This window comes from Haliotis asinina, chromosome 8 (assembly GCF_037392515.1).
Source record: "Haliotis asinina isolate JCU_RB_2024 chromosome 8, JCU_Hal_asi_v2, whole genome shotgun sequence".
In the NCBI taxonomy this organism is placed as follows: domain Eukaryota; kingdom Metazoa; phylum Mollusca; class Gastropoda; order Lepetellida; family Haliotidae; genus Haliotis; species Haliotis asinina.
In genome coordinates, this window is record NC_090287.1 from 4,273,546 (window position 1) to 4,299,068 (window position 25,523).

General features: G+C 39.6%; 2 protein-coding genes across 4 annotated transcripts; one reads left to right on the top strand and one right to left on the bottom strand.

Annotated features, from left to right (window-relative positions):
• Window positions 1-138: 138 nt before the first annotated feature.
• Window positions 139-13,870, top strand: LOC137294737 (pecanex-like protein 4). The gene is made up of 10 exons (XM_067825828.1): window positions 139-237; window positions 851-1,704; window positions 2,047-2,217; window positions 3,239-3,771; window positions 4,511-4,647; window positions 5,215-5,689; window positions 6,051-7,271; window positions 7,991-8,111; window positions 8,650-8,836; window positions 10,803-13,870. The coding sequence occupies exons 2-10, from the start codon at window positions 989-991 to the stop codon at window positions 11,052-11,054; spliced, it is 3,813 nt and encodes a 1,270-aa protein (XP_067681929.1). The 5' UTR covers window positions 139-237; window positions 851-988; the 3' UTR covers window positions 11,055-13,870.
• A 2,569-nt stretch (window positions 13,871-16,439) lies between these two features.
• LOC137294738 (ketohexokinase-like) lies at window positions 16,440-22,786 on the bottom strand. 3 transcript variants are annotated; one of them, XM_067825830.1, is made up of 8 exons: window positions 22,712-22,786; window positions 21,432-21,571; window positions 20,932-21,048; window positions 20,714-20,848; window positions 19,026-19,104; window positions 18,710-18,833; window positions 18,480-18,594; window positions 16,440-18,232 (listed from the first exon to the last, which is right to left on the bottom strand). In XM_067825830.1, exons 2-8 carry the CDS (start codon window positions 21,527-21,529, stop codon window positions 17,974-17,976), a joined length of 927 nt encoding a protein of 308 aa, XP_067681931.1. In that variant the 5' UTR covers window positions 21,530-21,571; window positions 22,712-22,786; the 3' UTR covers window positions 16,440-17,973. The 3 variants fall into 3 exon arrangements, with proteins under 3 accessions (XP_067681931.1, XP_067681932.1, XP_067681930.1); XM_067825831.1 differs by having other exon boundaries at window positions 16,700-18,232; window positions 21,432-21,555; window positions 22,712-22,767; XM_067825829.1 differs by lacking the exon at window positions 22,712-22,786 and having other exon boundaries at window positions 16,700-18,232; window positions 21,432-21,711.
• Between the last annotated feature and the right edge of the window lie 2,737 nt (window positions 22,787-25,523).

The window sequence follows — 25,523 nt, forward strand, 5'->3', positions numbered from 1 at the left end:
AGATGATAATATCCAGCATGACTCTAGATATTTCTTAAACCCGATAAAATAAATACTTATATATATTTATAAGTAGTAATACACAAAATATATAAAACATTTGTGATTCGAAAGCAAAGATGATAGCTTTGTCGTTGCAAAGGAAATGCCATTTGTGTCAAAATGGCTGATGTTTGTCTGTGCTCAAGACAACATAAATGTATCAAATTGGGTCATTCATGAGGTCTTTTAAGCAAGGTAAAATTATATCATAGCATGATTATTATGTAATTTCGGTAAATAGTTAAATATTAATCCTCAAGAAACTTTATTGACCTATTTAAAATGCATTTAAATATTCCATCTTTTGTTTGTTTGTTTTGAATAATTCATAACATACTCCTTGTTCTGACAGCCGTGGAATATTGCCTTCAGTTTCAGATTGAAATACTATCAGTTGTGAATATGGTATAAATGGTTAGCACATCATGATCTAAACTAGGCCTATTTCTTTTTGTTATAAGCATTTATGAGTTATAGTGTTGGTTAACAAATGTAGTGATCTTGTGAACCCCAACGAAATATGTTCCTCAGAATACCCATTTGGCAGACAGTCAGCATTTTCAGCATTAAAATATCCATCATGTTCAATGTCCAACTTAAAGTGTGCCAATATTACGTTTGTCACTGTCAGCCTCATGTCTATACTTATCAGGCTTATGGATATTGGAAATTTCAGACTATTTATCAGTAATGAATCAGTAAATTCAAGTGTAGATTTACAGTCACCATAACATGTTAGAGAAGACATGGTAGAAAAGAAACAGGTTTGGGATGATGTTTATTTCACATGGGTTTAACATTTTTACAGGAATGACAACGAAAACAATGGTGGTGAAGCTTGCCCACAGATACCTCAGCCTACCATCAACAGCATCTTGAAGTCCACTGTGCATCAGAAGTCATCTGTTTTCTTCCTTTCACCCAGAGCAAAGTCAAGATCACAATCATGGGAACTGGAGTACCACTGCTGAACGATTACAAGCAGGAGTTTTTCTGGAAACGATTTCCACAGACTGTCCTGGGTGGTCCAAAGTTCCGCCTTGGCTATGATGCACCAGCGTATGTTTATCTTAATCAGATTCTCCTGTGGATCATTCCATGGCTACTTGGCGGCATTTTTACCCTTGTTTTGGAATTAAATTACAGCGATGAAGTCATACAGGAGCAACTGCTTCTCTATTGCTGTGTCTATGGTGCGTGTATGTTTATATTTGTGCTTGTGCTGCAAGTCATCAGCACTGTTGTCAAAATGCAACAGACTGAACTTGACTTGAAAATACGAAACAAGAAAAATTTGTTTGCAGAAGAGGATGAAATTGAATTTGAGTCCTGCTGTGGAGCAGAGACTGTAGAATTTGTTACCCCACCGAAAAGTTACAAATTCAACATTTTCTTTCATGCTCTCGTGTCTGGAGCGATGTGTGGATTGACTCTGTGGTATCTGTTGCCCTATACACTAAACCGACTGTATGGTTTTAACTATGGCGCTACTGCTGTGTTGCATATGTTTGGTTGGTTGACTCTTTGCGTAGCTCAGTACTCTTTGACAGCAGCACCACCACCTGAGCCAGCTATTTTCAAAACAATGGATGTGTATGAGATAGCCCCTCTCATGCGACCATTTTATGTTCTTGTCTGTACATCTGTCCATGTATTGTACTGGTAAGTAATGATGGCACATTATAAAAAGTTGTCAACGAAGAATAGAATGAACATTGTCAACAAATACAGACAGAAGTTCAAGTTTTAGTATTTACATTCTGTGATCTTTTCTGCTGTAAAGAGTAATGACATTCCTTATGACAAGCAATATTCTTTTTGTTTGGTTATAGTGAAGTCTTAGTGTGGTCAGATCCATTCAATGATCTTCCATAGCCTTCATTTACCACAGTGTTGCATGTTAACCTGGAAAAGCAGTACAGAATTGGTTTATTTTCGTTATGAAATATGACCGTTCCTCATCAGCATTATTATTGCATGTAAATTCATGTTTTCCAACTTCAGGTATTATAACACTTTCCAAGTAGCCAACCAGGTTCTCCACATCCTGTTTGCTGTCCTTCCTCTCTTGTGGGTGACTGGCATCCTTCCGCCAGTTGATGCCCTTTTCCTTTGGCTTATGGAACAGGTGCATGTGTTTCTTCTTGGAGGCTCACCAATGGCTTCTAATGCAAGGTTTGTACCTCAGCATAGACATGGTTACCAATGGTGTTGGGAATTAGTTGAAATCTCACAATCGATGATTGCCTCATTACCAGTGAACAGTCATCAAAAACAAATTTGGTTAGCATCATTTTTTGGATTTTCCTCTCCAGGTTGTTGTTGCAGATGCATTGTGCTTCAAGGTGATGATTAATGTTACTTTTCCTTGGTTGATGTCATTGAAGTTGTGATCATGGTTATAGCTGACAATGCATGGTGGGTAGTTGACTCAGTGTGTTTTCTCTATTCATGTTAGTATCATGTAACCATGCTAACTAGTGGTTACATACTTCCATGTGACAGTATTTAGGGTAGTTTATCATGTGTTTTGCCTGGAAACCTGTGTAGCAAATTTGCATAGCATTGCAAGGTGTGTGATAGGTATCAATATTGTGATATCTATTTCATTATGTTGTAATTGGCATTTTTGAGTTATATTTTTTAGCTGAAAGACTGAAAGATGAAAACAAAAAGATCTTTTTGGTGGCAGTGATGTGTAAACAGTGACAATATATCATGATATATATCTGGCAATAAGGTATGAGTGTGATGTTTTGCACATTCTTGTATCCTTGAGCTTTGGTAGTACCTACATATTGTCAGATAATACTGGAGATATTATTTGTCGTGGAATTGCTGTACCAGGAAGATTGTCAGTTCTTCTAGGGTCTTTTTAATTCCCAAGAAACACAAGTATTTACATTAAATTACATGAATTCTTAATACACCAAGTCATTTAGATGGTATTGCAGTACATATCTATGAAATTGAATGTTGTATGGGTAATACTGTGCAGTCTTCAATGTCTTTATTTTCCCTATCATGTGAGGATCCCCCTTCGTTCCTTCAACTGGAAGTATGTGTAGTGTGTTACATGTAACATTTTCCTGTTGCTAAGGACCCAAGATAGCAAGTACACTCATCTGCAGAACATAGTAATGACCATGAGAACTCTTGACAGTATGTTTTTACAGTGTTTCTTGTTTTCTTTCAGATTGATTGTGCTACTTGTTCTGTCCATTGGAGCTTTTTTGGCAGCCTACTTCATTCCTTTTGTGTTTGCAACAGTTGTCATTTCAGCCATATGTGGCTACATCCTTAGCATTGACCTTGGTCATCTAGGCACACAGATCTGGAACCTGTGCCGAACTACAAACAGGATATCCTCCAGTCAGAATCTTCGAGAGTCCCAGCGGGTGGCTAAAAATGAAGGATTTCTATGGACATGGGGCTTAGCAACATTTGCATATCATTTCATCATGTTTGCTGTAATTGTGGGAGAAAGTGCAACACTTAATTACTATTCTCAAAGCATTAGCACCAATGTGAAGGACATCCTGGGCTATGCCATCATTGGAGTTTGTGTAGCAGAGAAACTGCTGCGAGATTCACAAGGCGTGTATGTCTTCTTTGGATTATATAGGAATATACTGTTTCCTCACAGCTCCCAGATTCAGAGGGTCTACAGAAGAAGGAAGACTCAGCTTCTGTACCTTGGCTTGATGAGGAGGGTGTTTATTACTTTTGGTGAGTGGACACTTTCAACTTTGTCATCATCCTGAAAATGTTCATAAAATTTGACTGCTTTGTTGGTTCCTCTCATCTGTACCATATGAAGGTTTGAACTTGGGTGAACACAAGTGGAGTACAACGTACATGAGAATTTGAGAGCTCTGTTCTTAAAATAACTGTTTGTTCCATTGCCCACAATGAAATGTTTCATCCATTATCAACATGATCAAGTCACACTGTTTGGTTTCTATGATATTTTGTTTAATAGTATTATTCATTCGTTTAAACTAATTTCTGGTGGGGTAAACACTTTAGCAAACCATCTACATACTGGTTGAAAAAAAGGAAAACAATTTAACATCATATGGTCAAGACTTCTTTCTGTTTTATGTTCTTCGGTAGAAATTGCAGTCATAACAAATGCTGAAGTTTCTGTCATTATTAAGTCGCTGTCCTCTACCATCGTCATCAGATCATTATTGATGTACTCAAATGTAACAATGTGCTTAGCATTTCTTCATCATGTAGAAAAGACTTTGCACATATATCCACATTTTTCAGTTGATGAGAAGTGGTGCTATTGTCTCTTTAATGAAATTAATTAAATATGTCAATGGATTTTATCAGTATTATGTTAGAACATTCACTACATAGAGCTAGAGTAAATAAAACATCAAAGAATGTCATGAACACAAGTCTGCCATGTCTTGTTCGTTCATTCTGCCACCCTGATTCAGAATCTGTTTGATTTCAGTTGGCCCATTGCTGATGCTAGCATATTTGTCTCTCATTGTCACACAGACCAATGTGATGACAACATCTGCGACAAATGGACTGGACATGTACCATGCCATATGGTACACATTTGGTGTTGTCCGAGCTTTCAGAGTGGTATGTACAGCATTGATGTCTTGCATGTCTTATTTCTAATGGTATGACATGGTGTCTCTTTGTAAGCTTAGATGTCTTAAAAATCTATGTCATTGTTAAAAGATTGGAAGATTCACCTTAATTGTTGATTGCTCACCAAATTTTTAAACGTCACGAGGGGAAGCAGAATGATACTCATTAAGAATTTACAAAATGTGTGTTACAATGTTGTCCCAGCAGTAGCAAAGTAAATAGTAAAAGTTTGACTCTGTGATGTAATGTTTTACAATTGTAACAAGGTTTAGACCAAAAGAATGTGCTTACATACATGAGAAGATCGATAGATGGCTGGTTGTCTAGAGCACTGCTATTTGCTTCTATCAGTTATGTATGTCAGATATTAATATCTGTCAGAATTTGTAAACACATCTGACACCGCCGCCATGTCGGGCTTACCTCCCACATAAAGCTAACAGACTAGCAGGGCAAGATATAGCTGGAGTAGGGATCAGAGTGACTTTAAACCCAGCTCACACATTTGTATGATGATGTGAATGTGAAATAAGGTCAAGTTTGTTCTGCCAACAGATTTGGCAGAGTAGTGTCCATGGCCTCCTGGAGATGTCAGTGCTGCACATCTTCAGCCTGGCAAGCTCTGCCACTGTCACATCCCTAGGGGCACCTCTACTCCTCCTCATCATTGGACTGGCTCGAGACAGACTCTTCCAGCTCATGAACAAACTCTACTTCTTTTTTGTCCTCATCTCCACCTCCTGGCTTGACAAGAAACAGAGACGTGGCTCTACTGCCATTGTTATCTTTCTCTCTCTTATCTTCTTCCCCATTATTTTGGCAATACTTGGGGCAGCTGCTGCTCTCTCAGCCCCACTCCTACCTCTCTTCACCCTGCCACTATTTTTTATTGGATTTCCTCGCCCGCAGAAGTTTTGGGCAGAGGCTGTAGGTGGATCTGCCAATGTGTGCACTGATACGGTCTACTACAGACAATTCGCACCCCAGTTCGCAAGAGGCCTCAAGACTGCATTTGCCAATGGGAGTCTAGGTCAGTAGCTTTGTATGTATTGAGTGTAGGATATTTTGTTTTAGTTGTCATCCTTGTTAAAAGAGATACCTCAGGTCTGTTTCCAATAGTCTATAGTTGATTTAAGACATATACTCCTTTATGTATACTTAAGGTTTAGGATGTCAGAGGTGTACTCAAAGTACAGACTCGATTATTTACAGACCACCGCCACATAGCTGGATTATTGCTGAGTGCGGCGTCAAACGAAACTCACTCAGGTGTTCCCTGCCATGATATTGCTGAAATATTGCTAAAATCAGTGTAAAACTAAACTCACTCACTTACTTAAGCTTGTCTGGAGAATTGTTCCTCATCAACATGATTGTGACCGTTGTTCCAGGTGAGCCGAAGCCAGGCAATCACTACCTGGTGCGCTTCCAGGACCGCCTGTTGTGGGTGATGATCCTGGAGCGAGGGGCTGGCTTCTGTACCGTCAGTGTAAAGGGATTGGAGCTGCAGGAGACTTCCTGCCACACAGCCGAGGCAGCCCGACTAGATGATATATTTGAAGTAGCATTTGAGAAGGAGGGAGGCTTCTCACCTTGCACCTTTAACAAGTACCCCTTGCACTCTCTGACCCCCATGGATTCAGCGCAAGTCAAAACATACTCTGATGCACGGAATGTGTTGACAGGTGTGATTGACACTCGGGACAGTGTCAACACCACCATGACATTCTTTGTGAAAAGCCTTGTGTGGGTGATCCTTCATCATGTCAACAAGACAAAGAGGAAAGAAGAAAGTATTAAGAAAGCGCAACCTGTGATAGAAACTAAAACTAATGAGGAAATTAATCACAATCACCACACATCAGATCTGAATAACAAACGAAACAATACTGTGACAAATGTGCAGTCAGTGAACAATTCTTTGATCAAGAACAACCTTGCTGCAGTTGACAATGGAGCAAGGCCACCGTCAGCCCAATCAGTTGGCAAGAAGCAGAGGAAAGCTTCTTGGTCATCTTCAATTCACAGTTTTACTGACAGTATTTGGTCGGATGACTTTGATGCAGATAGTGACAATCGTAAAAAGATGAATCTCAGAACATCAAAGAACTCAATGTCACAGCCCAAAGCACCCTCACCAGCTCCATACTCACAGGCGGCCAAACCAACAAAGAACATGTTTGATAATGAAATTGATGATTTGTTGGATGATTTTGAGTTTGGGTTCCCTGCACAAGACATGTCCCGGCCTAAGAAGCCAGTGGCAGCTGCAGTGTTTTCAAAACCAGTCACAAACTCAAAAATGAATCCTGTGAACCATATATACAAACCTGTCACCAACTTGGCAGGTTCCCCGGACTTTAAGTGTCAACATTCCTCCCATATCAGCCTGCCCGTCAAGTGGCGGGAACTGCCTATAGAGTACTCCCAACTGTCCAGGCATATTGGTCAGTTCCCCGTCACTTGGTACCGCAGTGTACTCAGCCTTTTGGACTGGTCAGCCACAGGATTGCCTGGGGAGAAAGTAGCCATTGATGTTGGTGCTGATGATGCGCTGACCAACTGCTATTCTCAGTTGATTATGGCTTGCTTTTCAGCATTTGATAGTCAAAGTAAGTTGAGATAGTAAGGCGATCCATTTCTTTCAACTTCTGAAGAATATTGCTTACAGATTTTACTGTGGAAAGCCTGTTAAAAATCCAGTTGAAATGACCTATCCATGCTGACTTCTGCTGTATTGACTACTCAACACACACTTGATACATGTTGATAAATGTGATATTGTTTACCTCACCAGACATACATCTGTAACTATATGGCTGTGTCAAGGATATAGTAATTGTTATCACCTTGTCGGGTACTCCATGTTAAGGGGATGAAACAAGGACTTGTCAGCTCAGGGGCATATGCAGTGTCTGAGTGGTGGATCCATGTAAGACTATAGCATGCCATCTCTCTCATACGTCTTGGCTAGTATAAGCAGCCACTCATACACGCATGCACTTAGTCATATGAGCAAAGTATTCTCAAGTATGACGTTAAACCCAATTTCAACTTACCTCAACCCATAGTTATTTTAGAGACGATCAACAGGATTGGATTTTCTGACACATGGAAATAGTTACTGCATGTCATCATATCCAACTGCAAACATCATTGCTGATGATATCAAACATGAGATTGTCTGTTTCACACTTTAAGTTACTGGAATGGTGCTCATTGCAGCATTAGACAATCAGTACTGGTATCTAATTTGATACATTTGGTTGTATGAAAAAGAATTGTCTGTACTGAAAAGCAAGCTAATTCAGTGATGATAATTTTCTTGCAGACAAACCAAATGGCCCCAACTATCTGTACAAATGTTACACTGGTGATGTTCCATGGAATGCCATGATGGACTGGCTGGCAGAGGACAAAGAACTATACAACCTAGTCATCAAAGCATTCAGGTAACTGGCATCACTGCATCCATTATGGGGATTCTGGATTTGTACAGGTCCCCAGCAACCTATGAATTGACTTCTTCATAACCAGTTGACAAGGATTTTTGTTCACAATACATCACTTGATTGTCTGGTGCTGACTTGATTATGTACAGGCTGCAGTCAAATATCTGGAATATTGTATCATGCAGTGATTAACAAGGAAGTGAAAGTCTGACTGGTCAGGCATGCCAGTGGGTGGATGTAATGAGCACTGTTGTATGATAGCTGGACTGATGTAACACATTATCAGCAGGACTGCCACCCAATCAACAATTGGCTCTTACAAGTATGGATCCTGGGACAATTTCTGACCTGGAGTCCACACTAGGTTGCATTAGTGGTTGTAAAAAGAGCCTGCTCTGTAGAAATTTACACCAGTTTCAGAGTCCATACTAGTATTTATGTTATGTCCAGTGAAACATACTGTATGGATGAGCAGTCCCTGTTGGCTCAGTGGAGAGAGTGGACAAGTTGCATACATTGTATTGTATTGTACCTGCAGATATGGGTTGAAGTTGATGATAGATGAAGTGCTGCTGGGGCCGATCTCATCAGACGAGGAGCTGATTGAATACCTCCAGGACTATGATGACAGCTGGTACATTGGGCGTGATAGTGATCCGCAGTGGAGCAAGTCTGTGTTGGCCAACACGAACAACCTGTTCTCCCTCGGACACAACTCAATCCAGGTCAGTTGTACACACTACCTCCTACAGGGAATGTTGCTTTGTTTCATTTGAACAACAACAATGCATGAAATAGAAAATGCACATCCACAAGTTGAAATTTGGTAAAATATTGCTCAGTATTTGAATGGTCACGTGCGAGGGGTGTCCCAAACGTGGTCAGCCTCACTATATTCCTAATGTCCATTGTTAGAAAAGCTTCCATTTTAATTTGAAGGAATCATCAGCAGAGGCATATCCGAAATTGTACATATGGGGTTAATGTGGTTAACAAGATATTTGTCAGCACAACACATTTGGGTGTAATATTTCTTAAAACATTACAGAAAGTGAAAAGCAATCTGTCATTTGGTATCTCTTGGATGATGGCATGGGGTCAGATAATAAGATATAAAATATGTTTAGCATAAACGTTATCATCACCATTCAAAGATTTGGATTTAGTTGAGGCTGTTTTTATAGGACATCCCCATTTTAAGTTTTCAAAACCATTTTGTCCAGACATTCAGGTTGGCACTGTTTACAGTATGTTTAGAGCTGACACTTTTGTGACCATTCAGTATTTCATTTGAACCCTTGGCATCATGCATGAATAAGTGAGACATTAGAATAAGTTATGTCCTTTTGTTTACGTCATCTGAAAGTTGGAGTGGATAGTGTCTCCGAAACAAGCTCTGTCAGTAAATATCGTTGGGGGAGTCACCTTAACAAGCAGTTGCTGTTTCAAGTTGCATTTTTATGCACTTTAATATCTATGTTTGATTTTAGAGGACTTCTGCTTATCACACAAAATTTTTCTTTTTCTTTCATATTGATTCCTAAAGATAGTGATGAATTTATTGCTGATTTTGCATTTTTTGGGGGGGGTACCAAGATGAAAAGTCAAACAAAATGGGGATCGTGAGTCTGGGACATGGCAAAAACAATTTGCTTGAGCTTGACAGATAGTATGTAGAAAAATAAAACATTGAAACAGTTGCATTTATAATTGTCCAGGTGAGGATGACCGCTTTTGGGATACCCCTCCTAATTCATGTATGAAAGTAATTTTTCTTCAAGTGATTTTTAGGACAAGCAATAGAAATTCAAGACGTTTAAATGGCATTCTAGAAGCTGGTAGTATAGAGATGACGCAACTTTATGGATGGATCAACTTCTTTATTTTCACAGCAATGACGTTTCAGTACATATTCTTACATTGTTTTCAGTATATGCTTGCAGTATAAGAAGCTATACCGAATAACTATAGTCATGACACATTTATTTTCTAAATGGTTGTAGTAGGCATGCTTTCCATGAGCCAAACAAATCCACCAATGTTGGAATACCTCCACAGTCATTCATCTTTGCAAATATTCATATATTTCGTATATAGTGTAAAATTGAGGTGAGTTTTGGGAAAATGGTAAGTTTGAAGATCTGCACAAGAAAAACAGAGATTTCCATTTTGATCTATATGATTGTGCTGGTCACAATTTTGTTTCAATAGGTCAAAGTTAATTGTAAACCTTGAATTTCTAAAAATGACAAAATTTCGTGTCTTTATGCATGATCAACGTCTTTGTATATTCACAATAGCGACACATGTTTAAGTCAAAGGTTTAAACCTCAAAGTGCTGCGATATTTGATGTATGACACTTGGGTGAGATTCCATGAATTGTCCACAGTCATCCTTCAGACTTGTAAACAGTAAACAGTGTAAAATGTAAAGCAACCAGATTCAAGGGAAGAGCGATTTATGATATCATTTGATTTATGAAGTCTTAAAGGTCGGCAATACTTTGTAGCAGCATTCCCTGAGAGATCATGTTGAGATGAAAAATCATGTCCTTCATCATGTTAGAATGATGTTAAGTTTGTTTTGGATGTTACATAGGCAGAAGTAGTGTCAGCCCACAGTCCTCTTGTAAGCCCTGGAAGTGTACATGTTTCTTGGTGTGATGCTGACATATTGTTTAACTCCTGCAGGGAACATACAGCAGTCGGGTGCTGTCTCTCCAGGATGTCATGGTGCACATCGGCCGGCTTAGCCCTGAGGTTGTCCGAGGTCAGTGGGCAAACCTCAGCATGGAGCTTCTCTATCTGACAAACGACGATGAGGAACGCTACAGCATTCAAGCACATCCCACCATTTTAAGAAACCTGACAGTACAGGCGGCAGACCCTCCCCTTGGCTACCCTATCTTCTCATCTGAGCCACTTACTATCCCAACATTGTAGAGGCCCTACATAGGGTGGGGGGCCTTGACAGCAACGACAGGGGCTACGATGAATTAATGCTGTGAAATACTGTAAACAGCCAAATTTTCGTGACCTTTTAATTTTCGCAAACTTCGTGTCTAACTTCATGATGCGAGAATAAAAACATGCGATAACATAGATATATCATACACTCTATTCAGGTAAGTTAACAACACTAAAACAATACAGGTGTCATTGCTGAAACACGTGGCACCGCTGGGCTAATCTGGATTAACATTCTATTTTCATTGCTCTAACACTCAATTAAAAAGGATTAATTCTGAAATCAGTTAAATTTGTCTTTAGATCACTTTGCAAATCTGTTCATTTTATAACAACTCAATGGTCACACACCTGCGTGTCATGTAAAAACATTCAGAGACACCCCTGTAACAAGATCACCTCGCGAAAATAAGAAGGCGCGACAAGGGTTAATGACCATCACTCGTGAAAATTAAAAGCCTTGGAAATAAGACAGTTTACAGTATTTGAAAATATAACATGATACCTGTCATTGGTACAGATTTAGATTATCAGTTTGTGATGTCTCAGCTCTCAAGAGGAGGTTTGAAACTCAAACTAGGTACCGCTTTATTGCCTATTGATAATGATTTTCTACATAAAATGAAATTGTGTTATTTTTCTTCATAAGTATGGAAAATGTGGAGTGTTGTGAAGCAAGTGCCAATGATTTGATGTGAGGATATTGACTCAGATTGAACATACTAATGGATTTCTACTACACTGTTGTGAAAAAAGAAACATTTGCCCTTGAAATCAAGTAATGTGAATGCTTTGATGGGTGACCCCTGAGAAACTGATTTAGTGTGGCATCTAACTTTGATTGATGCTCACACTATGAACCCCTTGTCTACACATACTGTTACAGAGAACATAGCTGTGCTAAGCCCCACCCACTCACTGAATGGAACATGTGAATACTGTTATCCCACCTCCCGGAAACTGTTGCATGGATGGTAGAAGCATGCTTAGTGTCTCAGTTCCTGTCATACAAACATTCATGATGCTAATGAACATGATAGCTGTATATGTGTATTGCCAGCCACAATAAAGGTCACATGTTTTTGTGGATGGTACTACTTAAACGTGAAGCTAATTAATATGGAACATGTTTGATTTATGTATTTTTCTGTTATTATTATTGTTGAGTTGTTTTTAAAGGTCAAATTTCTTGCTGTACCATGCTGTATTGGTGACAAGCTTGGCTTTCCTGGTTGTTTCAAACAAACTTTGAATGTAACAGCTTCACAGCAATCATCATCTCTGTCATTTGCCTCAGGTTTAATACTTTCCTTTAAGTTTCCTTGAAGTGTTTTTCACTTATCATAAATTTGTTACTACAGATTAAAGATCCAAACCCACCAATAGTTCAGCAATGTGAAGACATGTAATTACTTTAGCAGGAGTCTCTGTTTTCTGTTTGAGTTTTTCTGTAAGTCAGACAGTTCTACAGGCCCGTGTCACTGTGCTAACCTCCCTCAGTCACTTTTTACTGATATCATAGTTCTATAATAGTGATATACCTGGAATAGTTTAGCTATTCAACAGAGCTACCAGTGTGTTTTTACGTGCTGCACACCAGTTGCTGCAGCTCATGCATCCGTTATCCTCAGCCCTAGCCTTGTTTCTGTGGCCATATTGGATCAACACTATCTATAGTCTGTTTGCAGTGAATATGCTGTGTATGTTGATGAAATGAAATACTGAGAACATGAGGGTTTGTCTATATTAAGGCTCATCACGTCCCACACATGCATTTGTTTCACCGTTCTAACTACACTTACCCCCATGTAATGCAAACCAATAACAGCAATTTGAATCTGTGATTGTTTGCTAAGCAACTTTTATTCTGAGGTGAATAAAGTTCTGAGATTTATGTCTTCAAGTTGGCAAGGTAAAATTATGATGATTCACGATCTCTATTTCAATATGTTTAATTTAGTTTTTAGTTTAAAGTGAAATTCATTGGTACGTTTTCACTGCCAGCAGACTATAATTAACCAATATCTGGCTTTCCTGTGGTTGTAAATGGGATATTCACCAAACTCCCTCACAGAGTTTTAAGTTCATTGATAAATAACACTGAAAATATATTTTCCGAGAATAAATATGAGATGGGAATATGAGATGACAAAATTTGATAAGCTGATATTTAGTATACTGTTCCTCCATGCCTCTGATGACTGGGTGTGTGTGTGTATCCATGACATGACTTAAATACAGTGTTGTGACATGTTTAAGAAACTCCATGCTTTTTTTGGATGCAAATCTAATGTAAGGCAAGTCTTTTGCCCAAACTTTGAGAGTGAGTGAGTGTTACACTATTCTGTTTTTTACATGTATTCATTTTGTTCATGATATTTTCCTATTCTGGAATAGCCAAAGAATCTCAACTAGTGTCTGCAGACACACTGAAGGCATGCGGAGAAATGGGTGAGTCTATGAACGCATTGGTTGTCCAATATTTATTTTTAGTCATGTGCAGCATTATCTTGGGAAGACAGCTTTATCTGTTTTAATTTCTTAATGCCATTTGTGTTAGGTGTTGTATTATCATCAACGTAGTCACAGACAAACTGTAAAAATGCAGCTTGTGCAGCGTGCAAATTTACAGGAAACAATAAATATGTCAACTCGTTATATATTGTCATTTGAATGGTAGTGAAAAATGGTAAACGATACTGAAAAAAAACCAGATGTATATTTTTACAGAAGTCGTTTATGAATACAGCCTAAGTAAACTCTCAGAACCTTTCGTTACACTTCACAACTGAGTCTAACAAAACCTTATGGGAGGTCGCGTCAGGTAACCTTTGAGATTGACCAATCAGAACACAGCTTACCAAATCGCGAAAGTGGACATTCGCACATACATTTTGACCTTTAGCTAATGGTAACCTTGTCAACAGAAACCCCAAAGCATATATACTGCAGGTCAGATAATTGTGTTATATTTGGATTTTTGTTTGTGGAGAGATCGGTGTCAGTGACCTGAATATTTTGAAAGTCCCCCCCCCCGATCCCTAAATAGTAGCCGTTGTTAAATCTATTTAACCCTCTCGCGTTTGATTGGATGGTCATTAGTCGCTCAAAGGTTACCTGACACGACCTTCTACTGGATTTTATTAGACTCAGTGGCTGAGTGTAACGAAATACACGGAGACAAAGTTTACTTAGACTGTTTATGAATGGTAATGATGTTACATGTATTTCCATGGTTGCACAAAGTTTCTGTAAACGTTGGTACCATATGGAATCTCTTGTAAATTCATTCGCGAAAACATTTCATTAACAGCTTATGAAGTTATACCCTTGTGTTTGATGCTTTTCTAATTTTTTTTATTACTAAATCAGTTTTGGATAGTGTTTATGATCATAGATGTATCTTATATTTTGTAATAAATTGTAACCTTATTTGTGTCAAATATTAATAATCAAAATTATTTTCCTTTCTTTTCATTAGTCAGCAAAGTCAGTATTTTGTTTTATCATGGAGACCATTATGAGTCAAGTGTTCCACTATCAAAGGTATTGTGTTGAATGTTGATAGATGGCATAGGTTGAGATACCGCAACACAAGCCTATGTTTAAAAAACATGGAAGTAGAATAGTTAAGAGATCTACTTATGCCCATATCAAACAAAAACATGTCAAAATCATTTAGCTCAAAGGTTTGTAGCCGTCCATTTGTACTGCTGAAAGAAGTCAGAACTACACTTGAACTAAATAATCTTTAAGGTATTTATGACCATACATCTACTGGAGAGAGTACCCTTAGCAGCAAATACGATGAAAATAGCAAAATGGTAAAATATCTTTATTAGTGCTGGTGTGACGTGTTTTCTATACATGATGGTAATTAATGTCTGCCCCAAACAGGGTAATTTCATGTTTTGTACCTGTTTTCATTTCTGTGTGCAATACTCACAAAATGGATGTTCAGTTTTAGCTGCATGAACAGCTAATATAGTTTTGAGGATGAACATTTATGGATATCAACTTCTTTATATGAGAACACAACGTTTCGGAGTTAATGCGTACTCCTTCATCAGATGGAAACCTGATGAAGGAGTAAGCATTAACTCCGAAACGTTGGAAACCTGATGAAGGAGTACGCATTAACTCCGAAACGTTGTGTTCTCATATAAAGAAGTTGATATCCATAAATCTTCATCCTTATGCATTTCACTTCTAAATGCCCTTCAAGGACTTAATATAGTTTTGGTTTTTAGGCTGCATAAAATACTTAATGTTTCTCGGGCACATATTTTTTAAAAGGGGCGAGAGGGGTAGGACTTTTCTTAAAATTTTTTGATTTAACATATTTGTTTTGTTTTTTTTCTCTCTCAGAAATACCGCGTGGGACGTTAATCACGTGTTAACGAGTTGTAGATTCAGTGACACTTGTTCTTACAGACACTCATTGGTGTAGTGGACAAATGGATGATCGGGACGCGGCCAAGGCAAAATTATGTTGTTTTTTTTCAAATGGCAATAAAATAATTGTCACGCGCACAAATAAAAGTGACGTGCCGATGCCCGAGAAACATTCAACGTTTTTTATTTAGCCCTAGTGATGCATGTGGCGTATGACAAGGAATTGGCGCATCTTCTGCGTAACATTTCGCTTCTATTTTCATTGCTGAGGCATTGCATTCTGTTGATAAACTAACCATCGGTGATGATGATGATGATGATGATGATGATGATGAGGGGATTTTAGGTATGTGTATTTCACGTACAGTAGTATAACCGTCAATACTTATACAGTATATATCCCTCCAGCACCATTCGGTGCATACGGCCACTTTGCAGTGCAGTCGCTATTTCAAACCAACGAATCACAAGATGACCGTTACCCTGGAGAGAGAAGCCAGAGTTTGGCCAATGAACGCTTAGCTTATTACATCTTCGAATGGTGATTCGTCTCTTTCAATGTGTCATGTGACTGTGTAGCTATTTACTCAACGCATTGCTTCAATATCAACCAACGTAGAGTTCGCACGGAGTCACTTATTTAGATGCTTACGTCCTCATTTCATAGCTTGACCTGCAACGCCACATGCAGGCCGTGTGTACTCGTGAGCGGTGGAGGGACGTATGGTGGGTAATAACTCATAGGTAGTGATACGACGAAATTCTGCAAGACCAGATCGTGGAGGGGAATGAAGATGACTGCAAACGCAACTCTAAATTATAGATGGTTTGGAGTTATTTGAGTATTGCATATGTAAAATGTCGTCTCTTAATGTATGTTTTATTTTCTGTATTTTGCCATTGGTACTTTGTACCAGAAATTCTGTGATAAACATATTTTTGTATATATCGTGTGGACATACTCAGTGAAATAGACAATTTAATATTGTTTTTGCCCATATTTAGTCTTCATATGCTACTGATAACTGTGTGTCATGTAAACTAAAGAAAATAAAACGACTTTAAAATATCATGAACCGTTATTGTGTGAATACAGTCCATTCCTGATTAAGATGAGTGCAGGAGTCATGGAGCTGTAGATTGATAGCATATGTTGACAACAGTTTACAGGATCAACAAAGACTTACACATCTTCTGCATACCTAGGAAACAACTTGGACAAATTGTTATGGATAACAACTTCTTCATTTCCTGAGTGTGACGTTTCGATACAGATTCTTGAACCGTTGTCTAGAAGAAAGTAGTGATACAAGTATATAAGTAACATACAGACTTACGGCAGTCGTAGCCTTCATTTACGCTGGCCAGTGTTCAAGTATGGGAGTTGAACGATCACCTCAGCACAGCGTTGGTTCTATGGGGTAGCCTCGCAGCCTTGTAGTGCGTGAGTTGCTTTTACGCCGCTTTTAGCAAAATCCAGCAAGATCAAGACACCAGATACTGACTCCGCGCATTCGACCCATACGGGGAATCGAACCCGGGTCTCCGGCGTGAAGAGCGAACGCTTTAACCGCAAGGCACGATAGCACTGTCTGTTTTGCACAATGTGATACGGGGTTTGGTATTATATGCAGAAATTTCACCCTATACCATACCGATTCTCTGTCGAATCTTTCTCAGATTGACATTGGCTTTGAGTTCAACGTGTCTAGATACGACCGCGTCAATCAAAGCAGTGTCTCATAATACGTGACCAGGCTCAAGTACACAATTTGACGTTGTCTGCACTTTTGATGACTGTTGGCAATGTGACGAATTAAAAAGTGCGTTACAGCACGTGGCCATCGAGCATGGAGGTCAGCGGCATTTGGACGATTATTGATTGTCTCACCGCAACAAGTCTTACTTCCCGTTTTCACAATAATTTCGTACAACTTGACTTGTAAGTGGATTTCTGTTGTGTTTTTGATACTTTCAGCAATATTCCAGTAGTATCACCACGGGGCACACCCTGTCCGTATGTGGAGAACTGAAATCTGACTTGGAGGGCCAACGCTTTACCCACTTGGCTATTCTATCCCCTCAGTTTGTTCCAGCCATGTTATGTTCGACAACAGCATTGCTTTACTCAGCGGATCTGTATGCACTGGAGTTTCATTTCAGCTCCAGTGGGATTCCACAAACCAGGCTACATGGGGTCCTTGAAGGTTAATAGTCACACTTCCATTTCAAGCAACATTATCATTAACTTAAATTTAAAACTACTATAACAGATCCAGGGCAAAATTGCAACGTACATATTTTTTTTCTCGCATATAAAGATTTCTCGTCTTGAGTACTATCTTAAAGTAGATATGATTAAACCAGTCCAATGTTTTGACAGTCAGAAATATCCCTTCTCATTAACCATGAAGAACAGAGCCACACTGCCTTACACACACACATCTTACGAAGCAGCACCTCGACTATTGTAGAGGTTTACACTTGGACATCCACAAATTTAAGATTTCAGAGACGCTAGACCCTTAAGTCCTCTCATCCCGCACTTCTTCCCGGCCACTTCACAACCATAACCGATTGCCTCTGCTATAGATACTTCTCCGCCAGACAGAGAGAAAATAGATCCGGCAATGAATGTGTCACCAGCCGCCAAGGTGTCAACGACACGTTCAAGTTTTACAGCAGGGGAAATAACCACGTCTGAATCAGACGACTTGGCAGCAGCACCCTTGTCCCCCCAGGCACAGATGACCGTGGCTCTGAAATAATGACAAGATAAATCATCAGCATGGAGCCGATGACTTGAGGGACATGACAACTGAAACTACGGGTTTACAGCTGTGTCAGTCAGGGCCAGATAAATCTGAGACTGGGAGACATTATATCATTCGACATTGGGTGTGAATCATTGAGGGGCATCGCCACGTAAAAAAGTCCAATATGTAATGTCTGAGCCGGCAATCCAGTTAAATACTGTCTCGTGTATTTGTTTGTCACGTAACATACCCAGGTTTAGTCTTGGTGGAGAAACCTACAACTGCATCTTCCATATTGTCATAGCCAAAATCCTGGGCAAACTCCTTACTCAGGAATAGGTAGTCCGGCAATGCAAAGAGCTGCTCTGCAACACAACGTTTCTATGAGTTGTCATTGAAGATGTCTGTGAAGTAATGTCTGAGCAAACCCTGCGGATAGATCTAACACAAAATATATACTGCCAATCAGAGTAAACTTACCACACCCTTTCCGACCTGGCTTTTCAAACTCGACAGAGGTAACAACACTGTGTACACCTGCTGTTATATTATGATTGTGCACATGCTCCAGCATTCGGACCGTCTCCTGCACATTGGGGCGACACTGCAACAGCACAGGAAACAATCAACCTTGTACAATATTTTGTGGATGTTACAGGTGACTCCTAGTGGCTAAAGCATCGGTCGGGTTCGATTAAACACGGTTTTATCATAAGAATTCGGAAGAAACATGTCTTTATTGTAAGGTGATCAGATGCCATGTTTACAACAAGATTATCATTATGATTACACAAACCTCAAAATGTATCCACTTATATTTGTTCCCGGAAAGATCTATTGTCCTGAAGTCATCCGCATTGGCTTCTCTCAGATTGCTGGAAAAACACAGCACATATAGACATTAACATCAAGGCTGTGTAATGATTATCGTGGCAGCAAAGTGATTGAAGGACTCTGATAATGATCAGCTCGACCTTGATTTAGAGTTACCTCCCTTCGTCGTTTTTTCCCTTTGTTTGTTTTATAGACCAAATTATATCAAAGGGGTTGACACATTCTTTACCTTATTCGAATAGAAGCTTCAGTCCTGCATTTTCTGCGATGTTTGATTACAGTGTATATGATCTGATTTTCGAGAGGGAGTGCATTACGAGGAAGATATACGACTTGACTTTCAACGTGTCTATCTACTCTCACAGCAAGGACTGTGTACTAGTACCTATTGGAAGACACCTAATGTATATAGTAATTTCTGCAGTGCTCAGGGGTGCTTCTTTCAACAGTGAAAGACACACATATATATACCTGCTTCCAACACTGATTCCTTTCAACAGTGAAAGACATATATATATACCTGCTTCCAACACTGATTCAACAGTGCAAGAAGTGAAATGCAGTACATTCGTGGGTGCACAAAGACATACAACGGAGTCTCTGTTCGTTGTTTCAACCGTACATTTCGATCCGCTGTATCGCCTTTTATGCCGGTAAACCAACTCGTGTGTTTTGCTCTATAGTTTCACTGTTCATTGATCTTGTGTGTCGTTCATCACTGGATTGTCTGGTCCAGACTCGATTATTTACAGACTTCCGCCATATCTGTTTGAGTGGCATTTTAGAAGTTGATGTGTACAAACAGGGCAAATTGTTATGGACAAGAACTTCTTAATTGCGTGATTGCGACGTTTCGTTAAAGATTCTTGTACCGTTCGAAACGAAATGTCGCAATCACGCAATTAAGAAGTTGTTATCCATAACAATTTGCCCCATCTCCGCCATATTGTTGGAATATTGCTGAGTGCGGCGTAAAACAACAAATAACGCAAAAATGTGAAATTTACGTAACAGAAAGGTACATAGGAAAACCGTTTTGAAGACACACAATCGAACATGGTACCACAGACCAACGGTTCTAATGAGTCGGCCCTCACAGGTCAGTGGGTCGAAGTCAGCATGGTTTGACTTGTTTTGGACAACGTCGGGTAGTGTTAGTATGCAGTACTGCTTGCAGTTTGACCGACGTGTTAATAAGCAGAATGATTTCAGTTTGTCTGACGTATTAGTACGCAGTATTGGTTTCAGTTTGACGTGTCAGTATGCAGTATGGTTTATAGTTGTAATGACATGCCAGTATGCAGTATGGTTTACAGTTGTAACGGCGTGTTAGTATGTAGTATGCTTTGCAATTTGACCGACATGTTAATATGCAGTATGGTTTGCAGTTGTAACGACGTGTTAGTATACAGTATGCTTTGCAATTTGACCGACATGTTAGTATGCAGTATGCTTTGCAGTTTGACTGATATGTTAGTATGCAGTATGGTTTGCAATATGACCGACATGTTAGTATGCAGTATGCTTTGCAGTTTGACAGACATGTTAGTATGCAGTATGGTTTGCAGTTTGAACGACTTGTTAGCATGCAGTATGGTTTGCAGTTTGACTGATATGTTAGTATGCAGTATGGTTTGCAGTTTGACCCACTTGTTAGTATGCAGTATGGTTCTGGAGCCGTTGCGGGTGTTGACGATGACCACGGACAGCGGGCAGGACGTGTTCGGACACACAACGATGTGGTCAAGGCTGACCCCGTAGCTGGCAAAATCCTCCCTGAGAAACCTGGAAAAAACACACAGCGATATATTTTGTTCAGGTGATAAAGGTGTGTAGTCACCAAAACATATTTATGAAGGTAGTATTACCTTAGTTCTTGAGATTGTGCTACTGTTCCGAAATATTCAACTGGTTGCCCCAGTAACGCCAAAACTGATGACGTGTTTGATGCATTGCCACCGCGTTGCCACACGCAATCCAAACACCTGTTACAAATAATAGTAGAAAATGTCATCTTGGATAGATGCTGTCCGTTTTTACATATTGATTTATAACAAAATAAAAAACTTCCAAATTGCTCTCGTGAAGCCTTGTTTAATCAATTCATTATCAGAGCCCGAGAGACTTACAGGTGAGACAGGGAATGTCTACGAGGGTATTCGGAGGGATCAAAGTTATTCTGAAGAGTTTCAGTTCCTGCTAGGTATGCAAGGGCATATTTCCAAAGTTGCCGGCATTCGCCACTTCCTACCAGATCCCTATGGTTGTGCGTTCGAATCTCAGTTAATCTTTCATTACATTCCACTTTGGGACGGTCTGTTCTTGTCAGATTCAAATTACGACAACCCCTGCATCTCCTAAGGCTCACCGTTGGGCGGAGTCTTCCTGGGGATAGTCTGCAACCATCTTCACAATATCCAGACACACCAGGCCCACGCACAGCACACGCTTCCCATCACGTGACATCGTACACAGTAGAACGTGGTGGATCACTACTACTAGTATATGCTGGGGTAACATAACATGGCAGTAATAGAAGTGGTTCATATTGTAACCCAACTCATGTAAATCTTTGAAAGTCATTTAGAAGTGGACAACATGCGAAAAGCAATATTTATGGATATCACCTTTATTGAGAATAAAACGGCAAGGGTATGCTTGCTCCTGTGTTTGCTCGCCTGATGGTGTAGCAAGCATACACTTCGAAACGTTGTGTTATTCACAATAAAGAAGTTGACATCCATAATGATTGCTTTTCTCCTACTCAGTTAGGTACACGATATAACCATAATATGTGGTTTCTGGGTACAGGTGGGTTACCTTCAAGTCACTTCAAATATGAACGGAATACCCATTGTAATAGCCCTCTTATATCGTGTTCTCTAACTCGGATGTATTCACACTTACCTTGAATACAACAGTAATCGTGTGCCAGAACTTCATAACATGTAATTATTCAAAAGACACTTTCCGAAAGAGCCTGAGAAAGATGTACTTCTCTCCACAAACTTCGTAAAGTCATTATAGAACAAATGTTCGTCTGCAAAATAATGCATCTTTCGGTGTATGATGATATTAGCTCTCAGTTCTCTTAGTTCTATTAAATAAGTACATATTTTAACTAATTTTGTACCTTAATTAACAGAGTTCTATCCCTATGTTTAAATATAATGAGGGAAAATAATACTCAATTTTAGTTGACTTCATGGCTTGTTACAAACATTTTGTACAACGGCACCATTGCCATTCAAAATGGAATAATTTCCATGGTAGACCCTGCTTATAACGGAATGAGACGAGTAAAATAAGATAACGAAGAATTGTACCAATCACGCAGCCAAATCTTAAATGTGTTACTTGAATAATACTACAGAGATCACTTTTAAGCACCTGAAATGTAAGTAAACGATATGCAGCATAGCCCGCCTCTATCGCTGCATCTGTCCCTGTTTGCTCAACCCTAACAGGGCCCCTGAGAACGCTGCTGCGTACACACCTTGCACCACGCTGTTAAACCGGAAAAACTGTAGGTGTTGCCAGAGTGTCACCTGGGATGTACGCGCACGTCTTCTCAAGTGCAGTATACGATTTAATATGAAGTAATAGTTTCACTGAATTCATACAACATTAGTTCCGGTCTGTACTCACCCTACACAGGAGTTAGATCCGGTGCGCCATTGCAGCCTAGCAGCTGTGTAATCAGGTCACAAGTTAACTGAATCTAGGCCGGTGTTTGTCACATACTCTCACTCTAAAATTGTATCCTGTTCTGTCACAGGATGACATCGTGGCCTTCGCGAACATTTGAGTACAAAAGAGTTTGGTGTTAGCAATATTTGCAATATTCAGTTCTTTCATTATACTGTATCTTCTGTTGCGGTCAAACAGGCTGCCGCCAATAGTTTTTGATGAGGCGTTAATCAATGACTGATTTTATTACAGATACGTGTAGACACCGGGAAAGTAAAATGGATACATAGAAACATTAATTTGGGAAGTAACAGAAAGTATGCTTTCGTATGGGTCAGCATGGGTATAGCAACATTTTAGCAACATTCCGGCAATATTCCAGCAATAATACGGAAGGGACACCAGAAATGGGCTTCGAACTGTTGTACTCAGGTGGGGGAATCGAACCCGGATAAGTGGCGTGGCTAACGAACGTTTGCATCACTTGCCTCTTCCACCATCCGTCATAATATACTATAAAAATGAAAAAAAAAAACCAACAAAAAAAAAAAACCAACAAAAAAACCCCAAATAATCCGAAATCTGTTTCGAAAATGTTGTATTTTCGAACATGTGTAGTTCGTTCATAAACAGACTTTAGTGCATGAATTTTTACACCAGTTTGGAAGAAGGTAATGTAGATAAGGGAGACGATGAGCGCGCGTGATGGTGACGACGTAGCACGTGCCCGACTTAGGGTCGCCTGGCTCTCAGACCAGTCTCTTTCAACCTGTCCCGCACAGTCTGACCAGATATCTTTCGGAGTCACGGCAAACTGTTGCTGAAGTAAGGCATCATGTCTCCATCTATACCAAATAATGACTGTTGCCCACACATGTTTAGATCACCTTCGTACACCATGATAAAAGCACCTATATGCCTGTTCTTGACTTTATACACGGTTGTATACATATATATCATTGCTTACAAAATCGTAAACTTGAGGTTTATGCTCTTAAAACATTTGGTTAAACATACCGCTTTTTACTGTGTTTTTTCTCACATTTTGGTATTCCTCTATTCATGTGTGCTTTTATAAATCTGAACTGTTAACCTTGTAGGTGCAGAAGCAAAAGCCAAGGAGAAATTCCTACGATTATTCACGCTCCGGTTTGTGAAGTATAAGAATTTAAAGGCATAAACATTCAGTATTACACTGATCTGGCGGGTGGCGATACGTTGGAAAACCTGGCTAAGGCCGAAGTCGAGTCGCCTGTCTGCATTTGGTTGATGGCGTGTATGCTTTAAGCGTCCGTCGTGGCATTTTCTTCACATTTCATTTGATGTTCAGCAGTTATAACAAAAGCTGACAATTCATCGTTTTCATTCATGCTCATTGTCGCTTTTATCCCATGTTTTCACTATTTTCGTCACTGCATTGAACCCACACAAATCACTCCCGATACTTACACACATGAAAAAATTATATTTGGCATTCATTCTGTATGGATGCAAACAAAACTCAGTAAGGAAAAATATTCTACTATTGCGGGGTTTTGTTACTCACACTACTGTCACACAAAAGTAATAACATTGAGTGAGTGTGTCAATTAGGTTTAAGGTAAAATTACTGCATTTTATTTCATTTCCCATTTCTGTATACACGGTGCAATCACCCATATAAGCAGTACATGTTCCACTGCATGGAACATACAATATATGGCTTCATGACAATCAGCATGTTGATGCTAATTTTGATATTTCCAAACCGTGTTACCTGTGGGCGTGATATTTCCCGTTTAAGATGGTGCGTATCTTTATCAAGAGCATTCAGTGATTTCAGTCTGTGTGTCTGGTTGCAGTGAGAAAATGCAACGGGTTCATTTGCTTCATATAGCAATTTCTTTAATTCCTTTTTGAACCAGATTTAAATGTGATCTTAAGTCATGTATTATTTGCAATTGTAAACAATGTCTTTTGTGATTAGAACTATGACATTATTAGGTTGTTGTGTCTTAACTGAATCTAAAACTGTTATTTTCCTTTGTAAATTGTACTTTGTCCGTATCATGTTTCCAAGCCAGACCTATTCCGTACCGCTCTGGCAAGTGGAAGGTGACACTTCAGTATGTGGATCTGGCCATACAATCACCAACAGTTTGAGTGGGTGAGTGAGTCGTACCTAATCCCGTCTTTTTCTGCTGCTGTCACTGTTCGGTTCTTTTGTACCACCCGCGAAGATCCCACCTAGAATTCGTCTTCAGGAACCCATGGCTTATCTCTCCTTTGAAGATCTCACCTAGAATTTGTCTTCAGTAACTCATGTCTTATCTCTCCTTTGAAGATCTCACCTAGAATTTGTCTTCAGTAACCCATGTCTTATCTCTCCTTTGAAGATCTCACCTAGAATTTGTCTTCAGGAACCCATGTCTTATCTCTCCTTTGAAGATCTCACCTAGAATTTGTCCTCAGGAACCCATGTCTTATCTGTCCTGCAGGTCCGACGTAGAACTGGTCTTCACTTGTCCATGTTTGTAGAAGCGACTAACGGGATCTGGCGGTCAGGCTCGGTGACTTGGTTGAGACGTGTCGCCGTATCCTTACTGTGTAGATGGATGCTCATGCTGTTGATCACTGGATTGTCTGGTCCAGTTACAGTTACAGACTGTCGCCATGTTGCTAGGATAGAGCTGAATGCGGCGTTAAACAACGAAGTAACTACCAGAATCTTTTGTACCTACCTGTTGCAAGGAGCAGGGGCTGTCTCACCAATGAGTACTTTCATTTATAG

Excerpts from the sequence above, each read along its gene's own strand:
- LOC137294737 (XM_067825828.1), top strand. The coding sequence starts at position 989 with ATGGGAACTGGAGTACCACTGCTGAACGATTACAAGCAGGAGTTTTTC. Across the intron at positions 1,705-2,046 it reads TCTGTCCATGTATTGTACTG|GTATTATAACACTTTCCAAG; the intron begins GTAAGTAATGAT and ends TTCCAACTTCAG. Across the intron at positions 7,272-7,990 it reads TTCAGCATTTGATAGTCAAA|ACAAACCAAATGGCCCCAAC; the intron begins GTAAGTTGAGAT and ends ATTTTCTTGCAG.
- LOC137294738 (XM_067825829.1), bottom strand. The coding sequence starts at position 21,646 with ATGACTTTCAAAGATTTACATGAGTTGGGTTACAATATGAACCACTTC. Across the intron at positions 20,849-20,931 it reads GCACAATCTCAAGAACTAAG|GTTTCTCAGGGAGGATTTTG; the intron begins GTAATACTACCT and ends TGTTTTTTCCAG. Across the intron at positions 19,105-20,713 it reads ACCATACTGCATACTAACAA|CAATCTGAGAGAAGCCAATG; the intron begins GTGGGTCAAACT and ends GTGTTTTTCCAG.